The sequence below is a fragment of the Salvelinus fontinalis genome, chromosome 23 (assembly GCF_029448725.1).
Source record: "Salvelinus fontinalis isolate EN_2023a chromosome 23, ASM2944872v1, whole genome shotgun sequence".
In the NCBI taxonomy this organism is placed as follows: domain Eukaryota; kingdom Metazoa; phylum Chordata; class Actinopteri; order Salmoniformes; family Salmonidae; genus Salvelinus; species Salvelinus fontinalis.
The window spans coordinates 284,134-304,594 of record NC_074687.1 but is presented as its reverse complement, the minus strand read 5'-3'; the positions used below and the strand labels follow the sequence as shown (position 1 = coordinate 304,594).

The window sequence follows — 20,461 nt, the reverse complement described above, 5'->3', positions numbered from 1 at the left end:
AACATGAAGAATACATTTAGTTTCCTCTCAAGTCAGAGTACAGTATGTTCAATAAAAATAGGCAAAACAATAAATATTTTCCTGCTGCTATATATTATATGAAACGCTCTACAATATCATTGTAGACATTTTATTTTCTGAAAGATAACCAGACAACGTTTTAACACTGTGTAATGGTCGTAGACAACGTGTCTAGTTTGTTCGCTGTGAACACATAGGCTTCAATTGAGCTTACAGCTGAAGTTATAATTAGGTCGAAATACAGTAGAGCTCGTGTTAGATTTGAAACAGCCTTTTTAAAGCTTCACATCTGGTGCAACCAGCCAGTGAGTCCAGGCCTCCGGTCCCTGCTAGCTAATTACTGCTAACACCTAACAGCTTATTACAATGTCTTATGATTAAACTGTATCTAGACTGGACCAGGGAACCACTCCTGAAGCAGAGGCTGTGAGGTAGAGAGGATCACTGCTGAGTAAAGTGTTATGTCTAGATTAGGACGAATACTTACAGCGGAACACTTTAAATCCAATAATATATAGGAGGACATATCATAGTGGATTTAGTTTAATTTTCTGTAAGTGGTGATATAGTAGGTCATAAAGTGGAATAGTAGTGGAAAAATAGACAAACATCCACATAATTGCAACCTTTCGGTGTATGCAGATTGTGCCCCTATTTTTAAATAACTGAAGAAATTACAGAATGTGGCTTTAATGTGTTTTATATTATTTTATGCATCCAGTCGCTCTGATGTTTGAATATTACAGTAGTGGTATAGTACATTGTATAGGTCATGTCCTCTAACTTTCTCTTCCTGTATCTCTCTGTGTTTCCTCTGTAGGTGTGGTGCAGGAAGGTCCAGATGCAGTTCCCAGAGACAGAGCTGATAGAGTGGGAGGAGGGGGACCATGAGGAGAAGTTCTCCCCCAGCGGAGCCAGTCCCAGAGTCCTCAACCCCCTGAGGCTATTCGCTAGGGGGGTCCCTGGAGCCGTCGGGCCCCCCAGCCTTAAACACAACCCCATCAGGGACATGACATACCTAGAGAACATGGAGGACTTCTGGGATTGGTTATCCAACCAGACAGATGTTCAGGCCAGCCAGGTCAGAGCCAAGCGACGACCCATCGTCAAGACAGGCAAGTTCAAGAAGATGTTTGGCTGGGGAGACTTCCACTCCAACATTAAGACCATCAAGCTTAACCTGCTGATCACCGGGAAGATCGTGGACCACGGTAACGGAACGTTCAGTGTCTACTTCCGCCATAACTCCACCGGCCTGGGGAACGTGTCGGTGAGTCTGGTGCCGCCGTCTAAAGTGGTGGAGTTTGAGATGGCTCAGCAGTCCACACTGGAGACAAAAGACTCTAAAGCTTTCAACTGTCGTATCGAGTATGAGAAGACGGACCGCAACAAGAAGACGGCTCTGTGCAGCTTCGACTCCTCCAAGGTGTGTTACCAGGAACAGACACAAAGCCACGTCTCCTGGCTCTGCTCCAAGCCCTTTAAAGTCATCTGCATCTACATCGCCTTCTACAGCGTGGACTACAAACTGGTGCAGAAGGTCTGCCCGGACTACAACTACCATAGTGACACTCCCTACTCCTCCACTGGCTGAAGGTCTGCTGGACTACAACTACCATAATGACACTCCCTACTCCTCCACTGGCTGAAGGTCTGCTGGACTACAACTACCATAATGACACTCCCTACTCCTCCACTGGCTGAAGGTCTGCTGGACTACAACTACCATAATGACACTCCCTACTCCTCCACTGGCTGAAGGTCTGCTGGACTACAACTACCATAATGACACTCCCTACTCCTCCACTGGCTGAAGGTCTGCTGGACTACAACTACCATAATGACACTCCCTACTCCTCCACTGGCTGAAGGTCTGCTGGACTACAACTACCATAATGACACTCCCTACTCCTCCACTGGCTGAAGGTCTGCCCGGACTACAACTACCATAATGACACTCCCTACTCCTCCACTGGCTGAAGGTCTGCTGGACTACAACTACCATAATGACACTCCCTACTCCTCCACTGGCTGAAGGTCTGCTGGACTACAACTACCATAATGACACTCCCTACTCCTCCACTGGCTGAAGGTCTGCCCGGACTACAACTACCATAATGACACTCCCTACTCCTCCACTGGCTGAAGGTCTGCTGGACTACAACTACCATAATGACACTCCCTACTCCTCCACTGGCTGAAGGTCTGCTGGACTACAACTACCATAATGACACTCCCTACTCCTCCACTGGCTGAAGGTCTGCCCGGACTACAACTACCATAATGACACTCCCTACTCTTCCACTGGCTGAAGGTCTGCTGGACTACAACTACCATAATGACACTCCCTACTCCTCCACTGGCTGAAGGTCTGCTGGACTACAACTACCATAATGACACTCCCTACTCCTCCACTGGCTGAAGGTCTGCCCGGACTACAACTACCATAATGACACTCCCTACTCTTCCACTGGCTGAAGGTCTGCTGGACTACAACTACCATAATGACACTCCCTACTCCTCCACTGGCTGAAGGTCTGCTGGACTACAACTACCATAATGACACTCCCTACTCCTCCACTGGCTGAAGGTCTGCTGGACTACAACTACCATAATGACACTCCCTACTCCTCCACTGGCTGAAGGTCTGCCCGGACTACAACTACCATAATGACACTCCCTACTCCTCCACTGGCTGAAGGTCTGCTGGACTACAACTACCATAGTGACACTCCCTACTCCTCCACTGGCTGAAGGTCTGCTGGACTACAACTACCACAATGACACTCCCTACTCTCCCACTGGCTGAAGGTCTGCTGGACTACAACTACCATAATGACACTCCCTACTCTTCCACTGGCTGAAGGTCTGCCGGACTACAACTACCATAATGACACTCCCTACTCCTCCACTGGCTGAAGGTCTGCTGGACTACAACTACCATAATGACACTCCCTACTCCTCCAATGGCTGAAGGTCTGCTGGACTACAACTACCATAATGACACTCCCTACTCCTCCACTGGCTGAAGGTCTGCTGGACTACAACTACCATAATGACACTCCCTACTCCTCCACTGGCTGAAGGTCTGCTGGACTACAACTACCATAATGACACTCCCTACTCCTCCACTGGCTGAAGGTCTGCTGGACTACAACTACCATAATGACACTCCCTACTCCTCCACTGGCTGAAGGTCTGCTGGACTACAACTACCATAATGACACTCCCTACTCCTCCACTGGCTGAAGGTCTGCCCGGACTACAACTACCATAATGACACTCCCTACTCCTCCACTGGCTGAAGGTCTGCTGGACTACAACTACCATAATGACACTCCCTACTCCTCCACTGGCTGAAGGTCTGCTGGACTACAACTACCATAATGACACTCCCTACTCCTCCACTGGCTGAAGGTCTGCCCGGACTACAACTACCATAATGACACTCCCTACTCCTCCACTGGCTGAAGGTCTGCTGGACTACAACTACCATAATGACACTCCCTACTCCTCCACTGGCTGAAGGTCTGCTGGACTACAACTACCATAATGACACTCCCTACTCCTCCACTGGCTGAAGGTCTGCCCGGACTACAACTACCATAATGACACTCCCTACTCCTCCACTGGCTGAAGGTCTGCTGGACTACAACTACCATAATGACACTCCCTACTCCTCCACTGGCTGAAGGTCTGCTGGACTACAACTACCATAATGACACTCCCTACTCCTCCACTGGCTGAAGGTCTGCTGGACTACAACTACCATAATGACACTCCCTACTCCTCCACTGGCTGAAGGTCTGCTGGACTACAACTACCATAGTGACACTCCCTACTCCTCCACTGGCTGAAGGTCTGCTGGACTACAACTACCACAATGACACTCCCTACTCTCCCACTGGCTGAAGGTCTGCTGGACTACAACTACCATAATGACACTCCCTACTCTTCCACTGGCTGAAGGTCTGCCGGACTACAACTACCATAATGACACTCCCTACTCCTCCACTGGCTGAAGGTCTGCTGGACTACAACTACCATAATGACACTCCCTACTCCTCCAATGGCTGAAGGTCTGCTGGACTACAACTACCATAATGACACTCCCTACTCCTCCACTGGCTGAAGGTCTGCTGGACTACAACTACCATAATGACACTCCCTACTCCTCCACTGGCTGAAGGTCTGCTGGACTACAACTACCATAATGACACTCCCTACTCCTCCACTGGCTGAAGGTCTGCTGGACTACAACTACCATAATGACACTCCCTACTCCTCCACTGGCTGAAGGTCTGCTGGACTACAACTACCATAATGACACTCCCTACTCCTCCACTGGCTGAAGGTCTGCCCGGACTACAACTACCATAATGACACTCCCTACTCCTCCACTGGCTGAAGGTCTGCTGGACTACAACTACCATAATGACACTCCCTACTCCTCCACTGGCTGAAGGTCTGCTGGACTACAACTACCATAATGACACTCCCTACTCCTCCACTGGCTGAAGGTCTGCCCGGACTACAACTACCATAATGACACTCCCTACTCCTCCACTGGCTGAAGGTCTGCTGGACTACAACTACCATAATGACACTCCCTACTCCTCCACTGGCTGAAGGTCTGCTGGACTACAACTACCATAATGACACTCCCTACTCCTCCACTGGCTGAAGGTCTGCCCGGACTACAACTACCATAATGACACTCCCTACTCCTCCACTGGCTGAAGGTCTGCTGGACTACAACTACCATAATGACACTCCCTACTCCTCCACTGGCTGAAGGTCTGCTGGACTACAACTACCATAATGACACTCCCTACTCCTCCACTGGCTGAAGGTCTGCTGGACTACAACTACCATAATGACACTCCCTACTCTCCCACTGGCTGAAGGTCTGCCCGGACTACAACTACCATAATGACACTCCCTACTCCTCCACAGGCTGAAGGTCTGCTGGACTACAACTACCATAATGACACTCCCTACTCCTCCACTGGCTGAAGGTCTGCTGGACTACAACTACCATAATGACACTCCCTACTCCTCCACTGGCTGAAGGTCTGCTGGACTACAACTACCATAATGACACTCCCTACTCCTCCACTGGCTGAAGGTCTGCTGGACTACAACTACCATAATGACACTCCCTACTCCTCCACTGGCTGAAGGTCTGCTGGACTACAACTACCATAATGACACTCCCTACTCCTCCACTGGCTGAAGGTCTGCTGGACTACAACTACCATAATGACACTCCCTACTCTTCCACTGGCTGAAGGTCTGCTGGACTACAACTACCATAATGACGCTCCCTACTCCTCCACTGGCTGAAGGTCTGCTGGACTACAACTACCATAATGACACTCCCTACTCCTCCACTGGCTGAAGGTCTGCTGGACTACAACTACCATAATGACACTCCCTACTCCTCCACTGGCTGAAGGTCTGCCCGGACTACAACTACCATAATGACACTCCCTACTCCTCCACTGGCTGAAGGTCTGTTGGACTACAACTACCATAGTGACACTCCCTACTCCTCCACTGGCTGAAGGTCTGCTGGACTACAACTACCACAATGACACTCCCTACTCTCCCACTGGCTGAAGGTCTGCTGGACTACAACTACCATAATGACACTCCCTACTCTTCCACTGGCTGAAGGTCTGCCGGACTACAACTACCATAATGACACTCCCTACTCCTCCACTGGCTGAAGGTCTGCTGGACTACAACTACCATAATGACACTCCCTACTCCTCCAATGGCTGAAGGTCTGCTGGACTACAACTACCATAATGACACTCCCTACTCCTCCACTGGCTGAAGGTCTGCCCGGACTACAACTACCATAATGACACTCCCTACTCCTCCACTGGCTGAAGGTCTGCTGGACTACAACTACCATAATGACACTCCCTACTCCTCCAATGGCTGAAGGTCTGCTGGACTACAACTACCATAATGACACTCCCTACTCCTCCACTGGCTGAAGGTCTGCTGGACTACAACTACCATAATGACACTCCCTACTCCTCCACTGGCTGAAGGTCTGCTGGACTACAACTACCATAATGACACTCCCTACTCCTCCACTGGCTGAAGGTCTGCCCGGACTACAACTACCATAATGACACTCCCTACTCCTCCACTGGCTGAAGGTCTGCCCGGACTACAACTACCATAATGACACTCCCTACTCCTCCACTGGCTGAAGGTCTGCTGGACTACAACTACCATAATGACACTCCCTACTCCTCCACTGGCTGAAGGTCTGCTGGACTACAACTACCATAATGACACTCCCTACTCCTCCAATGGCTGAAGGTCTGCTGGACTACAACTACCATAATGACACTCCCTACTCCTCCACTGGCTGAAGGTCTGCCCGGACTACAACTACCATAATGACACTCCCTACTCCTCCACTGGCTGAAGGTCTGCTGGACTACAACTACCATAATGACACTCCCTACTCCTCCAATGGCTGAAGGTCTGCTGGACTACAACTACCATAATGACACTCCCTACTCCTCCACTGGCTGAAGGTCTGCTGGACTACAACTACCATAATGACACTCCCTACTCCTCCACTGGCTGAAGGTCTGCTGGACTACAACTACCATAATGACACTCCCTACTCCTCCACTGGCTGAAGGTCTGCCCGGACTACAACTACCATAATGACACTCCCTACTCCTCCACTGGCTGAAGGTCTGCTGGACTACAACTACCATAATGACGCTCCCTACTCCTCCACTGGCTGAAGGTCTGCTGGACTACAACTACCATAATGACACTCCCTACTCCTCCACTGGCTGAAGGTCTGCTGGACTACAACTACCATAATGACACTCCCTACTCTTCCACTGGCTGAAGGTCTGCTGGACTACAACTACCATAATGACACTCCCTACTCCTCCACTGGCTGATCCAGTCTGTAAGCATGTCAATGGATCTCCCTTAGAGTTAGTCTGATCAGAATATCACCAACCCTGTTTACAATATCACTAGCCCTGGTTACAATATCACTAACCCCGGTTACAATATCACCAACCCTGGTTACAATATCACTAACCCTGGTTACAATATCACTAACCCTGGTTACAATATCACCAACCCTGGTTACAATATCACTAACCCTGGTTACAATATCACTAACCCTGGTTACAATATCACCAACCCTGGTTACAATATCACCAACCCTGGTTACAATATCACCAACCCTGGTTACAATATCACCAACCCTGGTTACAATATCACCAACCCTGGTTACAATATCCAATATCCAGGGTTGGTCATACTAACAGAACCAGGGTTGGTCATACTAACAGAACCAGGGTTGGTCATACTAACAGAACCAGGGTTGGTCATACTAACAGAACCAGGGTTGGTCATACTAACAGAACCAGGGTTATGATGACCAACCCAGGTTCTGTTATGACGACCAACCCAGGTTCTGTTATGACGACCAACCCTGGTTCTGTTATGATGACCAACCCAGGTTCTGTTATGACGACCAACCCAGGTTCTGTTATGACGACCAACCCAGGTTCTGTTATGACGACCAACCCTGGTTCTGTTATGACGACCAACCCAGGTTCTGTTATGACGACCAACCCTGGTTCTGTTATGACGACCAACCCAGGTTCTGTCATGACGACCAACCCAGGTTCTGTTATGACGACCAACCCAGGTCCTGTTAGTATGACCAACCCAGGTTCTGTTATGACGACCAACCCAGGTTCTGTTATGACGACCAACCCAGGTTCTGTTATGACGACCAACCCAGGTTCTGTTATGACGACCAACTCTGGTTCTGTTATGACGACCAACCCTGGTTCTGTTATGACGACCAACCCAGGTTCTGTTATGACGACCAACCCTGGTTCTGTTATGACGACCAACCCAGGTTCTGTTATGACGACCAACCCTGGTTCTGTTATGACGACCAACCCAGGTTCTGTTATGACGACCAACCCAGGTTCTGTTATGACGACCAACCCTGGTTCTGTTATGACGACCAACCCAGGTTCTGTTATGATGACCAACCCAGGTTCTGTTATGACGACCAACCCAGGTTCTGTTATGACGACCAACCCAGGTTCTGTTATGACGACCAACCCTGGTTCTGTTATGACGACCAACCCAGGTCCTGTTAGTATGACCAACCCAGGTTCTGTTATGACGACCAACCCAGGTTCTGTTATGACGACCAACCCAGGTTCTGTTATGACGACCAACCCTGGTTCTGTTATGACGACCAACTCTGGTTCTGTTATGACGACCAACTCTGGTTGACCACATGACGACCCCTCTGTTCCTCCTCATCACCTCCACGTGTTCTCAGTAAATCCCAGCCAATTAGAACAGTCCAGATGTGTGGTATTGGGGTAGACCACGGGCTCTCACGACCACATGACACCCTGCAGACCTATACAACAATGCTAACATCAAATCACTTCCTAGGCTTGTTAAATATCTAAATATTCTATCATCTCGAAGGCATTTCAAAAAAAGGGAATTTTGATTCTCTTAGGAGAATTTCAAGTTCAAGCAAACATTTGCTAGTTTTTTGTTCCTATTTCTTCTTTAATACACCATGCTGACTGTTTGGGTAAAATGATACCATTGTATCAATCCTGGACAGGTGCCTGATAACAGAAGGGACAGATACAGTGAGCTCCAAACGTTTTGGGACAGTGCTGGTGTTTTGGCTCTTCAGGACTTTGGATTTGAAACGATACAATGACTATGATGTTAAAATATAGACTATCATCTTTCATTTCTATTGTCATCCATATTGGTTGAATCTTTTAGAAATTACAGCACTTTTTGTACATAGTCCCCCCCCCCCATTTTAGGTGACCAAAAGTATTGGGACAAATTCACTTTATGTATAAAAGTAGTAAAATGTTAAGTATTTGGTACATTAAGCTTGTGACTACACATTTGCTGTTTGCTTTGGATGTGTTTCATATTATGTTGTGGCCAATAGAAATGAACAGTTAAATAATGGCGTTTTGGAGTCCATTTTATTTTAAATAAGAATAGAATTTGTTTCTAAACACTTTGTTTATTAATTTTTATCTATTTTTAGAACAAATTCTTATTTACAATGACGGCCTACTAAAAGGCAAAAGGCTGGTGACAGTGGCTGGTATTAAACATAAATAAATAAAATATAGGACAAAACACACATCACGACTAGAGAGACAACACTACATATAGAGAAACCCAAGACAACCACATAGCAAGGCAAGCAACATATAACACAGCATGGTATCAACACAACATGACAACAACATGGTAGCAAAACAACATGGCTGCAGCACAACATGGTAGCAGCACAAAACATGGTACAAACATTATTGGGCACAGACAACAGCACAAAGGGCAAGAAGGTAGAACCAACAATACATCACGCAAAGCAGCCACAACTGTCAGTAGGAGTGTCCATGATTGAGTCTTTGAATGAAGAGATGGACATAAAACTGTCCAGTTTGAGTGTTTGTTGCAGCTCGTTCCAGTCGCTAGCTGCAGCAAACTGAAAAGACGAGCGGCCCAGGGATGTGTGTGCTTTGGGGACCTTTAACAGAATGTGACTGGCAGAACGGGTGTTGTATGTGGAGGATGAGGGCTGCAGTAGATATCTCAGATAGGGGGGAGTGAGGCCTAAGAGGGTTTTATAAATAAGCATCAACCAGTGGGACTTGCGACGGGTATACAGAGATGACCAGTTTACTTGACAAACACTTGAGTGAGAAAGTTAGGGGCATAAATAGAATAACCACAAAAAATGCTAACGTCTCCTGTTATTGTAATGGTGAGAGGTTAGCATATCTTGGGGGTATGATATTTGTACTTTCTTACTCCTCATTAATCACGATTCTATCAGGATTATTCGTAATCATGGTAACATCCACATTAATGTAGGTGTTTAGAAACAGATTCTATTCTTCTTTACAATAAAAGTTACTCCAAAATAACACAATATATTATTGACCATTAATTTCTAGTCTACACTTTAACCTCAGAGTCATTGTATCATTTCAAATCCAAAAATGCTGGAGTACAGAGACAAAACAACGAAACGTGTCACTGTCCCAATACTGTTGGAGCTCACTGTAGATAATCCATTAGGCCAGCATCCTGGAGTCGCCTCTTCACTGTTGACGTTGAGACTGGTGTTTTGCGGGTACTATTTAATGAAGCTGCCAGTTGAGGACTTGTGAGGTGTCTGTTTCTAAAACTAGACACTCGAATGTACTTGTCTTCTTGCTCAGTTGTGCACCGGGGCCTCCCACTCTTTCTATTCTGGTTAGAGCCAGTTTGCGCTGTTCTGTGAAGGGAGTAGTACACAGCGTTGTACGAGATCTTCAGTTTCTTGGCAATTTCTCGCATGGAATAGCCTTCCTTTCTCAGAACAAGAATAGACTGAGGAGTTTCAGAAGAAAGGTCTTTGTTTGAAGCCATTTTGAGCCTATAATCGAACCCACAAATGCAGATGCTCCAGATACTCATCTAGTCTAAAGAAGGCCAGTTTTATTGCTTCTTTAATCAAAACAACAGTTTTCAGCTGTGCTAACATAATTGCAAAAGGGTTTTCTAATGATCAATTAGCCTTTTAAAATGATAAACTTTGATTAGCTAACACAACGTGCCATTGGAACACAGGAGTGATGGTTGCTGATAATGGGCCTCTGTACGCCCATGTAGATATTCCATAAAAAATCAGCCGTTTCCAGCTACAATAGTCATTTACAACATTAACAATGTCTACACTGTATTTCTGATCAAATTTATGTTATTTTAATGGACAAAAAATGTGCTTTTCTTTCAAAAACAAGGACATTTCTAAGTGACCCCAAACTTTTGAACGGTAGTGTATATAACAATAGGAGTTATAGGAGAGGTGTCTGATAACAATAGAAGATAAAGGACAGATATATAGAAACAGGAGTGTTTAGTGAAGCTGGCAGGCTGTTAACATCACTTTGTCACGGTCCGGACACCTCCTGGCTCTTCCTGACACTCAGCCTGACTCTTCATGGCTTCCATTAACATTAATTAGAGAGGATAATTATCATTTACTCTATGTGACAGAGAAAACTCAAATGCTCAAAGTTAAAATTCTCCTCTTCTGGAATGATAACATGCTAGTGATCATGGAGCAGAGATAAACTGGAGATATTGTGAGATATTACAGGAGTTGTGTGGGGTAGTCCTGATGTTAAACTGCTGCTCTTAAGGACACACATGCACTTGACAGGTAATTCTCCAAACTCAAAACACGCTGAAAATAATCACAAAGACAGATCCTCGCTCTCTTAACCCATCTGATAAAAACACAAGCGCCAACTCTTCCTCAATGTCCGTCTGACAATTCAGACGCTCCAAAGTGTTCTGGTTTTTAATTGGATGTTTAGATCATGTGGTTAGAATGTTTAGGGGTCGTTCCATCAATTGGGTTCCTTTTGAAAAGTGTAAAAAAAGTACATTTTGTTTCACCTAATTTTAACATTCTGTCATTAATTAACATTCTGTTAATTTAAAAAAACACGTTTTCCCATCTCAAGAGGTTAAAGAAAAAAATACTAAGCTAACATATGGAATTGTTTTAAGATGTTCATACAATGGATCATTTAGCTATTTCATTTTGAATTGTAGGACCCCTTTAGGTATCAAAATGAAATATTTACTGCTATAGCCCATAGAAATGTATTGAGTTACGCATTCATAAATGGAAAAAAGACAGTCCAAAAATAAATCAGAAGGAATAAGATTATGAAGTGTTTGTCCTACGTCTAGGAGATATAAGAAAGCTCAGGACATATTTAACCCCTTAGTTTTGTGCCAACAAAAGTATCTTCATACTTCCATTGGTTTGTATGGGTTACCTTCAGAGTCTCCCATTTCCATAGAGGAGTCATGTATGGGTTACCTTCAGAGTCTCCCCTTTCCATAGAGGAGTCATGTATGGGTTACCTTCAGGGTCTCCCCTTTCCATAGAGGAGTCATGTATGGGTTACCTTCAGAGTCTCCCCTTTCCATAGAGGAGTCATAACCTTCAGAGTCTCCCCTTTCCATAGAGGAGTCATAACCTTCAGAGTCTCCCCTTTCCATAGAGGAGTCATAACCTTCAGAGTCTCCCCTTTCCATAGAGGAGTCATAACCTTCAGAGTCTCCCCTTTCCATAGAGGAGTCATACTAGTTTTGTAGGCCAAACCGTTCAGACGCTTCAGGGTGGCTCATGGTGTGAGCAACACAGCTGAAGAGGTCGACATAGGCGGATGGGTGGACTGAGAGCGGATGGGTGGACTGAGAGCGGATGGGGGGACTCAGAGCGGATGGGTGGACTGAGAGCGGATGGGTGGACTGAGAGCGGATGGGTGGACTGAGAGCGGATGGGTGGACTGAGAGCAGATGGGTGGACTGAGAGCAGATGGGTGGACTGAGAGCAGATGGGTGGACTGAGAGCAGATGGGTGGACTGAGAGCAGATGGGTGGACTGAGAGCAGATGGGTGGACTGAGAGCAGATGGGTGGACTGAGAGCGGATGGGTGGACTGAGAGCAGATGGGTGGACTGAGAGCAGATGGGTGGACTGAGAGCGGATGGGTGGACTGAGAGCAGATGGGTGGACTGAGAGCAGATGGGTGGACTGAGAGCGGATGGGTGGACTGAGAGCGGATGGGTGGACTGAGAGCAGATGGGTGGACTGAGAGCGGATGGGTGGACTGAGAGCGGATGACAACAACCTGATGTCTCCAGTTTAAACTGACAGATTTTGATGGGTTTTATTATGTTACTTAGATTTACGCACGGATGTGTCAACAGACTTAAGGATTAAAACGAGAGTTCAGTCCACGTAACAGGGTTGACCTTAAAATTAGGGACTTTTTTTTAAACCTTGAAATGAATCACTAATCACATTAAATAATACATCAGCAGAAATGACTGTCAAAGCAACATAAAATAACTAGGGCTTTACGATGATGCTGAACATTTAGACATTTTGGGGATAGTGGGGTGACATCTTCCTAGAAGTCACAGAAGGCGTACAGAGGGACATCACTGGCACTTTAGGGTTAGGGTGAGGGTGAGGGTGAGGGTGAGGGTGAGGGTTAGGGTTAGGGTTAGGTAACCCTCGAAGTTACAGAAGGCGTACAGAGGGACATCACTGGCACTTTAGGGTTAGGGTTAGGGTTAGGGTGAGGGTTAGGGTTAGGGTTAGGGTTAGGGTTAGGTAACCCTCGAAGTTACAGAAGGCGTACAGAGGGACATCACTGGCACTTTAGGGTTAGCGTTAGGGTTAGGGTTAGGTAACCCTCGAAGTTACAGAAGGCGTACAGAGGGACATCACTGGCACTTTAGGGTTAGGGTTAGGGTTAGGGTTAGGTAACCCTCGAAGTTACAGAAGGCGTACAGAGGGACATGTCACTGGCACTTTAGGGTTAGGGTTAGGGTTAGGGTTAGGTAACCCTCGAAGTTACAGAAGGCGTACAGAGGGACATGTCACTGGCACTTTAGGGTGAGGGTTAGGGTGAGGGTTAGGGTTAGGGTTAGGGTTAGGTAACCCTCGAAGTTACAGAAGGCGTACAGAGGGACATGTCACTGGCACTTTAGCAAGTCTTTATTCATATATTTAAAAAAAATCAGATGTATTGAATTTCCATGTGGTTTCCAACTGGGTGTACACTGGCTGAATCAACTCACTTTCCACATCATTTCAGTGAAATTACATTCAAACAATGTGGAATAGACATTGAATAGACGTCTGTGCCCAGCGGGTTTTATTAAAGGGCACTTCATTTAATAAAACAGGCTTTTAAAATTCGATATTTCCACACGATTTCTACTTAAAATAATCACAGGGCACTCATTTAATGGAACGACCCTTAGACTGGCTAGAATGTTTAGAATGGTTAGAATATGTTATCAATAAAACGTCACAATCAGGTGCAGAGCGTTCGGGATCATCACCTCTGGAAGAGCATAGAAACACAAAATGTCAGATAATTCTACATTCTGCTGTATCAGTTATACAGCAGTAACTGTTCATGGTCGTTTCAGATACGTAAGGGTAGGCTGACCATATCTCTCAATATTGGCCACCAATGATTGGATATTTGAGTGATATAAAATAAAAGTTACCTATTCCCGACAAGAATGAGTGGTTTAGGTTCATTTCCCGTCTTTTGTGGGCTCTTCCTGTCAAGCAGCAGAAGGACTCATTTTACCGATGTAGTTAGCTGATAATATTTACAAGCTACCGGTATAAACTTGTTACAGGCTAAACAGAGGTAAATAGACCTACTGTACTTCTTTCTCCAACCAACGTAGGCCTACCTAGCAAAGTTAGCTAACATGATCCACTTTTCAACATTGTTTTTTAAGTGTTTAGTCACGATTGCTGCTGACAGACATGATAGGCATCATTGATTGATGTATCACGTCAAATTGGCTAGCTAGCTAATAACAGATCGGATCAATATGGCTGGTTAACGAGCTAACGTTCTGGGGATAAACTTGAACTTGATTTGCTTGCCATCTATAGTGGTGATGACAGAAGTCCGACTGACAACTTTACCAGGACGAGGACTTGCTGATGTCAAGGTCTTTCCAAAAGCCTAATCTCTGAGTTAGCTACATTCTTAGTTAGCTACATGCCAAATGGATAGGCTACCCTCAGGTATCTGAAACTACATGATCAACTGATGTTACTGATCACGAACAGCATGCAGATACTTACAGTATAACTCTGAGAGAGCTAAATGTGGAATAATCAGACGGGTAGTTGATTATTGGGGCGGGAGGTAGCCTAGTGGTTAGAGCAGCAGGTAGCCTAGTGGTTAGAGCCTTGGGGCGGGAGGTAGCTTAGTGGTTAGAGCAGCAGGTAGCCTAGTGGTTAGAGCGTTGGGGTGGGAGGTAACCTAGTGGTTAGAGAGTTGGGGAGGCAGATAATCTAGTGGTTAGAGCGTTGGGGCGGGAGGTAGCCTAGTGGTTAGAGCGTTGGGGTGGGAGGTAACCTAGTTTTTAGAGAGTTGGGGAGGCAGATAATCTAGTGGTTAGAGCGTTGGGGCGGGAGGTAGCCTAGTGGTTAGAGCGTTTGGGAGGCAGGTAGCCTAGTGGTTAGAGCGTTGGTGCGGCAGGTAGCCTAGTGGTTAGAGTGTTGGGGCGGCAGGTAGCCTAGTGGTTAGAGCGTTGGGGAGGCACGTAGCCTAGTGGTTAGAGCGGCAGGTAGCCTAGTGGTTAGAGCGTTGGGGAGGCACGTAGCCTAGTGGTTAGAGCGTTGGGCCAGTACCCGAAAGGTTGCTAAATTGAATCCCCGAGCTGACAAGGTAAAAATGTGTCGTTCTACTCTTGAACAAGGCAGTTAACCCACTGTTCCTAGGCCGTAATTGTAAATAAGAATTTGTTCTTTAACTGACTTGCCGTGTTAAATAAAGGTCTTAAAAAATGTTTAACAATCCCTTGAAAACGGAACACAGTTGTCAATGGTTTAAGCAGAGCTGGCGGTCTTCTTGCTCTCCAGCAGCCAAATGGAATGCTCTGCTCCGTACTGTGATGTTTTAAGACCTATGAGGACATTTGGAACAGATCATTAGGATTCTATGGTTCCAAATATATGAAATGTCCAGTCATGTTGGCTCATATCCAGAGGCTGCTACAGCCTCTCACCTCATGTAATGTATGTCAATCACTGGAGTCAAAGACATGTAGGTTGAGTTGGAAAGAAAGCATTATGTTTCTGATGTCTTAACTGTAATTTAAACTATAATATTTTACAAATGACAAGAACTGTATTATGAGCGAACTGAATCTAAGTTAATCTATGTTAATGTTTTAGTTCTAATCCATGTGAATTGTTCAATATGTGTATGTTTCAGCAAAGATAAAACTGTACGAGTTTACATATGGCTTAAAAATAAATGTCAATTTCTTTCTATTTTCCATTAATGTATAATATAGATATTCATTGTTCCTTAGTTTTGGTGTTTGCCAGTAACATCTAGTAGATGTAGCAACGTTGCTATTTGTTGCAGAGATTAAATGATTAGACTATTGATTATTTGCTTTCTCTGGTTTCTAGTTAGTTATTGTTCTGTAAGTTATGTTATGTGCATTGGGTAACTGAAATGTTAATTTAAAACTATTTACTTTAATAGGGATTATTTAATTAAAATTAAATGTAAAAATTGTTTGTAAAATTTACTTCGGTTTTTATGACATTAAACATGAATTGAACTTGGTACACAGAGTGCGATGGAATTGGTTCTGCTTACTATAAACTATGAAGATTTGTATTAATGGTATGAATGTTTTTAAAGTATACATTTCTATGATTTGCTAGATGTGTCCAGAAGAGAGGTGATAGCCTCAATACATTATATCTCCCGTGCAGGAACCCTCTACACTACCATGTTCTGTTCTGTCCATCAGGAACCCTCTCTACACTACCATGTTCTATTCATCAGGAACCCTCTCTACACTACCATGTTCTGTTCTGTCCATCAGGAACCCCCTACACTACCATGTTCTGTTCTGTCCATCAGGAACCCTCTCTACACTACCATGTTCTGTTCTGTCCATCAGGAACCCTCTACACTACCATGTTCTGTCCATCAGGAACCCTCTCTACACTACCATGTTCTGTTCTGTCCATCAGGAACCCCCTACACTACCATGTTCTGTTCTGTCCATCAGGAACCCTCTCTACACTACCATGTTCTGTTCTGTCCATCAGGAACCCCCTACACTACCATGTTCTGTTCTGTCCATCAGGAACCCTCTCTACACTACCATGTTCTGTTCTGTTCATCAGGAACCCTCTCTACACTACCATGTTCTGTTCTGTCCATCAGGAACCCTCTCTACACTACCATGTTCTATTCATCAGGAACCCTCTCTACACTACCATGTCCCGTTCTGTCCATCAGGAACCCTCTACACTACCATGTTCTGTTCTGTCCATCAGGAACCCTCTCTACACTACCATGTTCTGTTCTGTTCATCAGGAACCCTCTCTACACTACCATGTTCTGTTCTGTCCATCAGGAACCCCCGCTACACTACCATGTTCTGTTCTGTCCATCAGGAACCCTCTCTACACTACCATGTCCCGTTCTGTCCATCAGGAACCCTCTACACTACCATGTTCTGTTCTGTTCATCAGGAACCCTCGCTACACTACCATGTTCTGTTCTGTTCATCAGGAACCCTCTACACTACCATGTTCTGTCCATCAGGAACCCCCTCTACACTACCATGTTCTGTTCTGTTCATCAGGAACCCTCTCTACACTACCATGTTCTGTTCTGTTCATCAGGAACCCTCTCTACACTACCATGTTCTGTTCTGTTCATCAGGAACCCTCTCTACACTACCATGTTCTGTTCTGTTCATCAGGAACCCCCTCTACACTACCATGTTCTGTTCTGTCCATCAGGAACCCTCTCTACACTACCATGTTCTGTTCTGTCCATCAGGAACCCTCTACACTACCATGTTCTGTCCATCAGGAACCCTCTACACTACCATGTTCTGTTCATCAGGAACCCTCTACACTACCATGTTCTGTTCTGTCCATCAGGAACCCTCTCTACACTACCATGTTCTGTTCTGTCCATCAGGAACCCTCTCTACACTACCATGTTCTGTTCTGTTCATCAGGAACCCTCTCTACACTACCATGTTCTGTTCTGTCCATCAGGAACCCTCTCTACACTACCATGTTCTGTTCTGTCCATCAGGAACCCTCTCTACACTACCATGTTCTGTTCATCAGGAACCCTCTACACTACCATGTTCTGTTCTGTCCATCAGGAACCCTCTCTACACTACCATGTTCTGTCCATCAGGAACCCTCTCTACACTACCATGTTCTGTTCATCAGGAACCCTCTACACTACCATGTTCTGTTCTGTCCATCAGGAACCCCCTCTACACTACCATGTTCTGTTCATCAGGAACCCTCTACACTACCATGTCCTGTTCTGTCCATCAGGAACCCTCTACACTACCATGTTCTGTTCTGTTCATCAGGAACCCTCTCTACACTACCATGTTCTGTTCTGTCTATCAGGAACCCTCTACACTACCATGTTCTGTTCTGTCCATCAGGAACCCTCTCTACACTACCATGTTCTGTCCATCAGGAACCCTCTACACTACCATGTCCTGTTCTGTCCATCAGGAACCCTCTCTACACTACCATGTCCTGTTCTGTCCATCAGGAACCCTCTCTACACTACCATGTCCTGTTCATCAGGAACCCTCACTACACTACCATGTCCTGTTCATCAGGAACCCTCTCTACACTACCATGTTCTGTTCTGTCCATCAGGAACCCCCTCTACACTACCATGTCCTGTCCATCAGGAACCCCCTACACTACCATGTTCTGTCCATCAGGAACCCTCACTACACTACCATGTCCTGTTCTGTCCATCAGGAACCCTCTCTACACTACCATGTTCTGTTCTGTCCATCAGGAACCCTCTCTACACTACCATGTTCTGTTCTGTCCATCAGGAACCCCCTCTACACTACCATGTTCTGTCCATCAGGAACCCTCTACACTACCATGTCCTGTTCTGTCCATCAGGAACCCTCTCTACACTACCATGTTCTGTTCTGTCCATCAGGAACCCTCTACACTACCATGTTCTGTTCTGTCCATCAGGAACCCTCTACACTACCATGTTCTGTTCATCAGGAACCCTCTCTACACTACCATGTCCTGTCCATCAGGAACCCCCTACACTACCATGTTCTGTCCATCAGGAACCCTCTCTACACTACCATGTTCTGTTCATCAGGAACCCTCTCTACACTACCATGTCCTGTTCTGTCCATCAGGAACCCTCTCTACACTACCATGTTCTGTCCATCAGGAACCCCCTACACTACCATGTTCTGTTCTGTCCATCAGGAACCCTCTCTACACTACCATGTTCTGTCCTGTCCATCAGGAACCCTCTCTACACTACCATGTTCTGTTCTGTCCATCAGGAACCCTCACTACACTACCATGTTCTGTTCATCAGGAACCCTCTCTACACTACCATGTTCTGTTCATCAGGAACCCTCACTACACTACCATGTTCTGTTCATCAGGAACCCTCACTACACTACCATGTTCTGTTCATCAGGAACCCTCTCTACACTACCATGTTCTGTCCTGTCCATCAGGAACCCTCTCTACACTACCATGTTCTGTTCTGTCCATCAGGAACCCTCACTACACTACCATGTTCTGTTCATCAGGAACCCTCTCTACACTACCATGTTCTGTCCATCAGGAACCCTCTCTACACTACCATGTTCTGTTCTGTCCATCAGGAACCCTCTCTACACTACCATGTTCTGTTCTGTCCATCAGGAACCCTCTCTACACTACCATGTTCTGTTCTGTCCATCAGGAACCCTCTACACTACCATGTTCTGTTCTGTCCATCAGGAACCCTCTACACTACCATGTCCTGTTCTGTCCATCAGGAACCCTCTCTACACTACCATGTTCTGTTCTGTCCATCAGGAACCCTCTCTACACTACCATGTTCTGTTCTGTCCATCAGGAACCCTCTACACTACCATGTTCTGTTCTGTCCATCAGGAACCCCCTCTACACTACCATGTTCTGTCCTGTCCATCAGGAACCCTCTCTACACTACCATGTTCTGTTCTGTTCATCAGGAACCCTCTCTACACTACCATGTTCTGTCCATCAGGAACCCTCTACACTACCATGTCCTGTTCTGTCCATCAGGAACCCTCTCTACACTACCATGTTCTGTCCTGTCCATCAGGAACCCTCTCTACACTACCATGTTCTGTTCTGTCCATCAGGAACCCTCTACACTACCATGTTCTGTCCATCAGGAACCCTCTACACTACCATGTTCTGTTCTGTCCATCAGGAACCCTCTACAAATTGTAAATAATAATTTGTTCTTAACTTACTTGCCTGGTTAAATAAAAAAAGGTTTAAAAAAGTAGTGTACAGTAAATAAAGTAAAGTAGTGCACTCAGGTAAGTAAAGTAGTGTATTCAGCTAAGTAAAGTAGTGTATTCAGCTAAGTAAAGTAGTGTATTCAGCTAAGTAAAGTAGTGTATTCAGCTAAGTAAAGTAGTGTATTCAGCTAAGTAAAGTAGTGTATTCAGCTAAGTAAAGTAGTGTATTCAGCTAAGTAAAGTAGTGTATTCAGCTAAGTAAAGTAGTGTATTCAGCTAAGTAAAGTAGTGTATTCAGCTAAGTAGTGTATTCAGCTAAGTAGTGTATTCAGCTAACTAAAGTAGTGTATTCAGCTAAGTAAAGTAGTGTATTCAGCTAAGTAAAGTAGTGTATTCAGCTAAGTAAAGTAGTGTATTCAGGTCAAGAAAGTAATGTCAGGTAAATAAAAGTAGCGTACTCAGGTAAA

General features: G+C 45.5%; 1 protein-coding gene across 1 annotated transcript in view; it reads left to right on the top strand.

Moving 5' to 3' along the window:
* LOC129820672 (neurexophilin-2-like) overlaps positions 1 to 16,291 on the top strand; it is a 147,780-nt gene extending 131,489 nt beyond the window's left edge. Inside the window, exon 3 of the mRNA XM_055877509.1 lies at positions 842 to 16,291. Within this exon, the coding sequence (XP_055733484.1) occupies positions 842 to 1,615 (774 nt within the window). The 3' untranslated portion in view covers positions 1,616 to 16,291. The remainder of the gene's footprint in view (positions 1 to 841) is intronic.
* Positions 16,292 to 20,461: the final 4,170 nt, after the last annotated feature.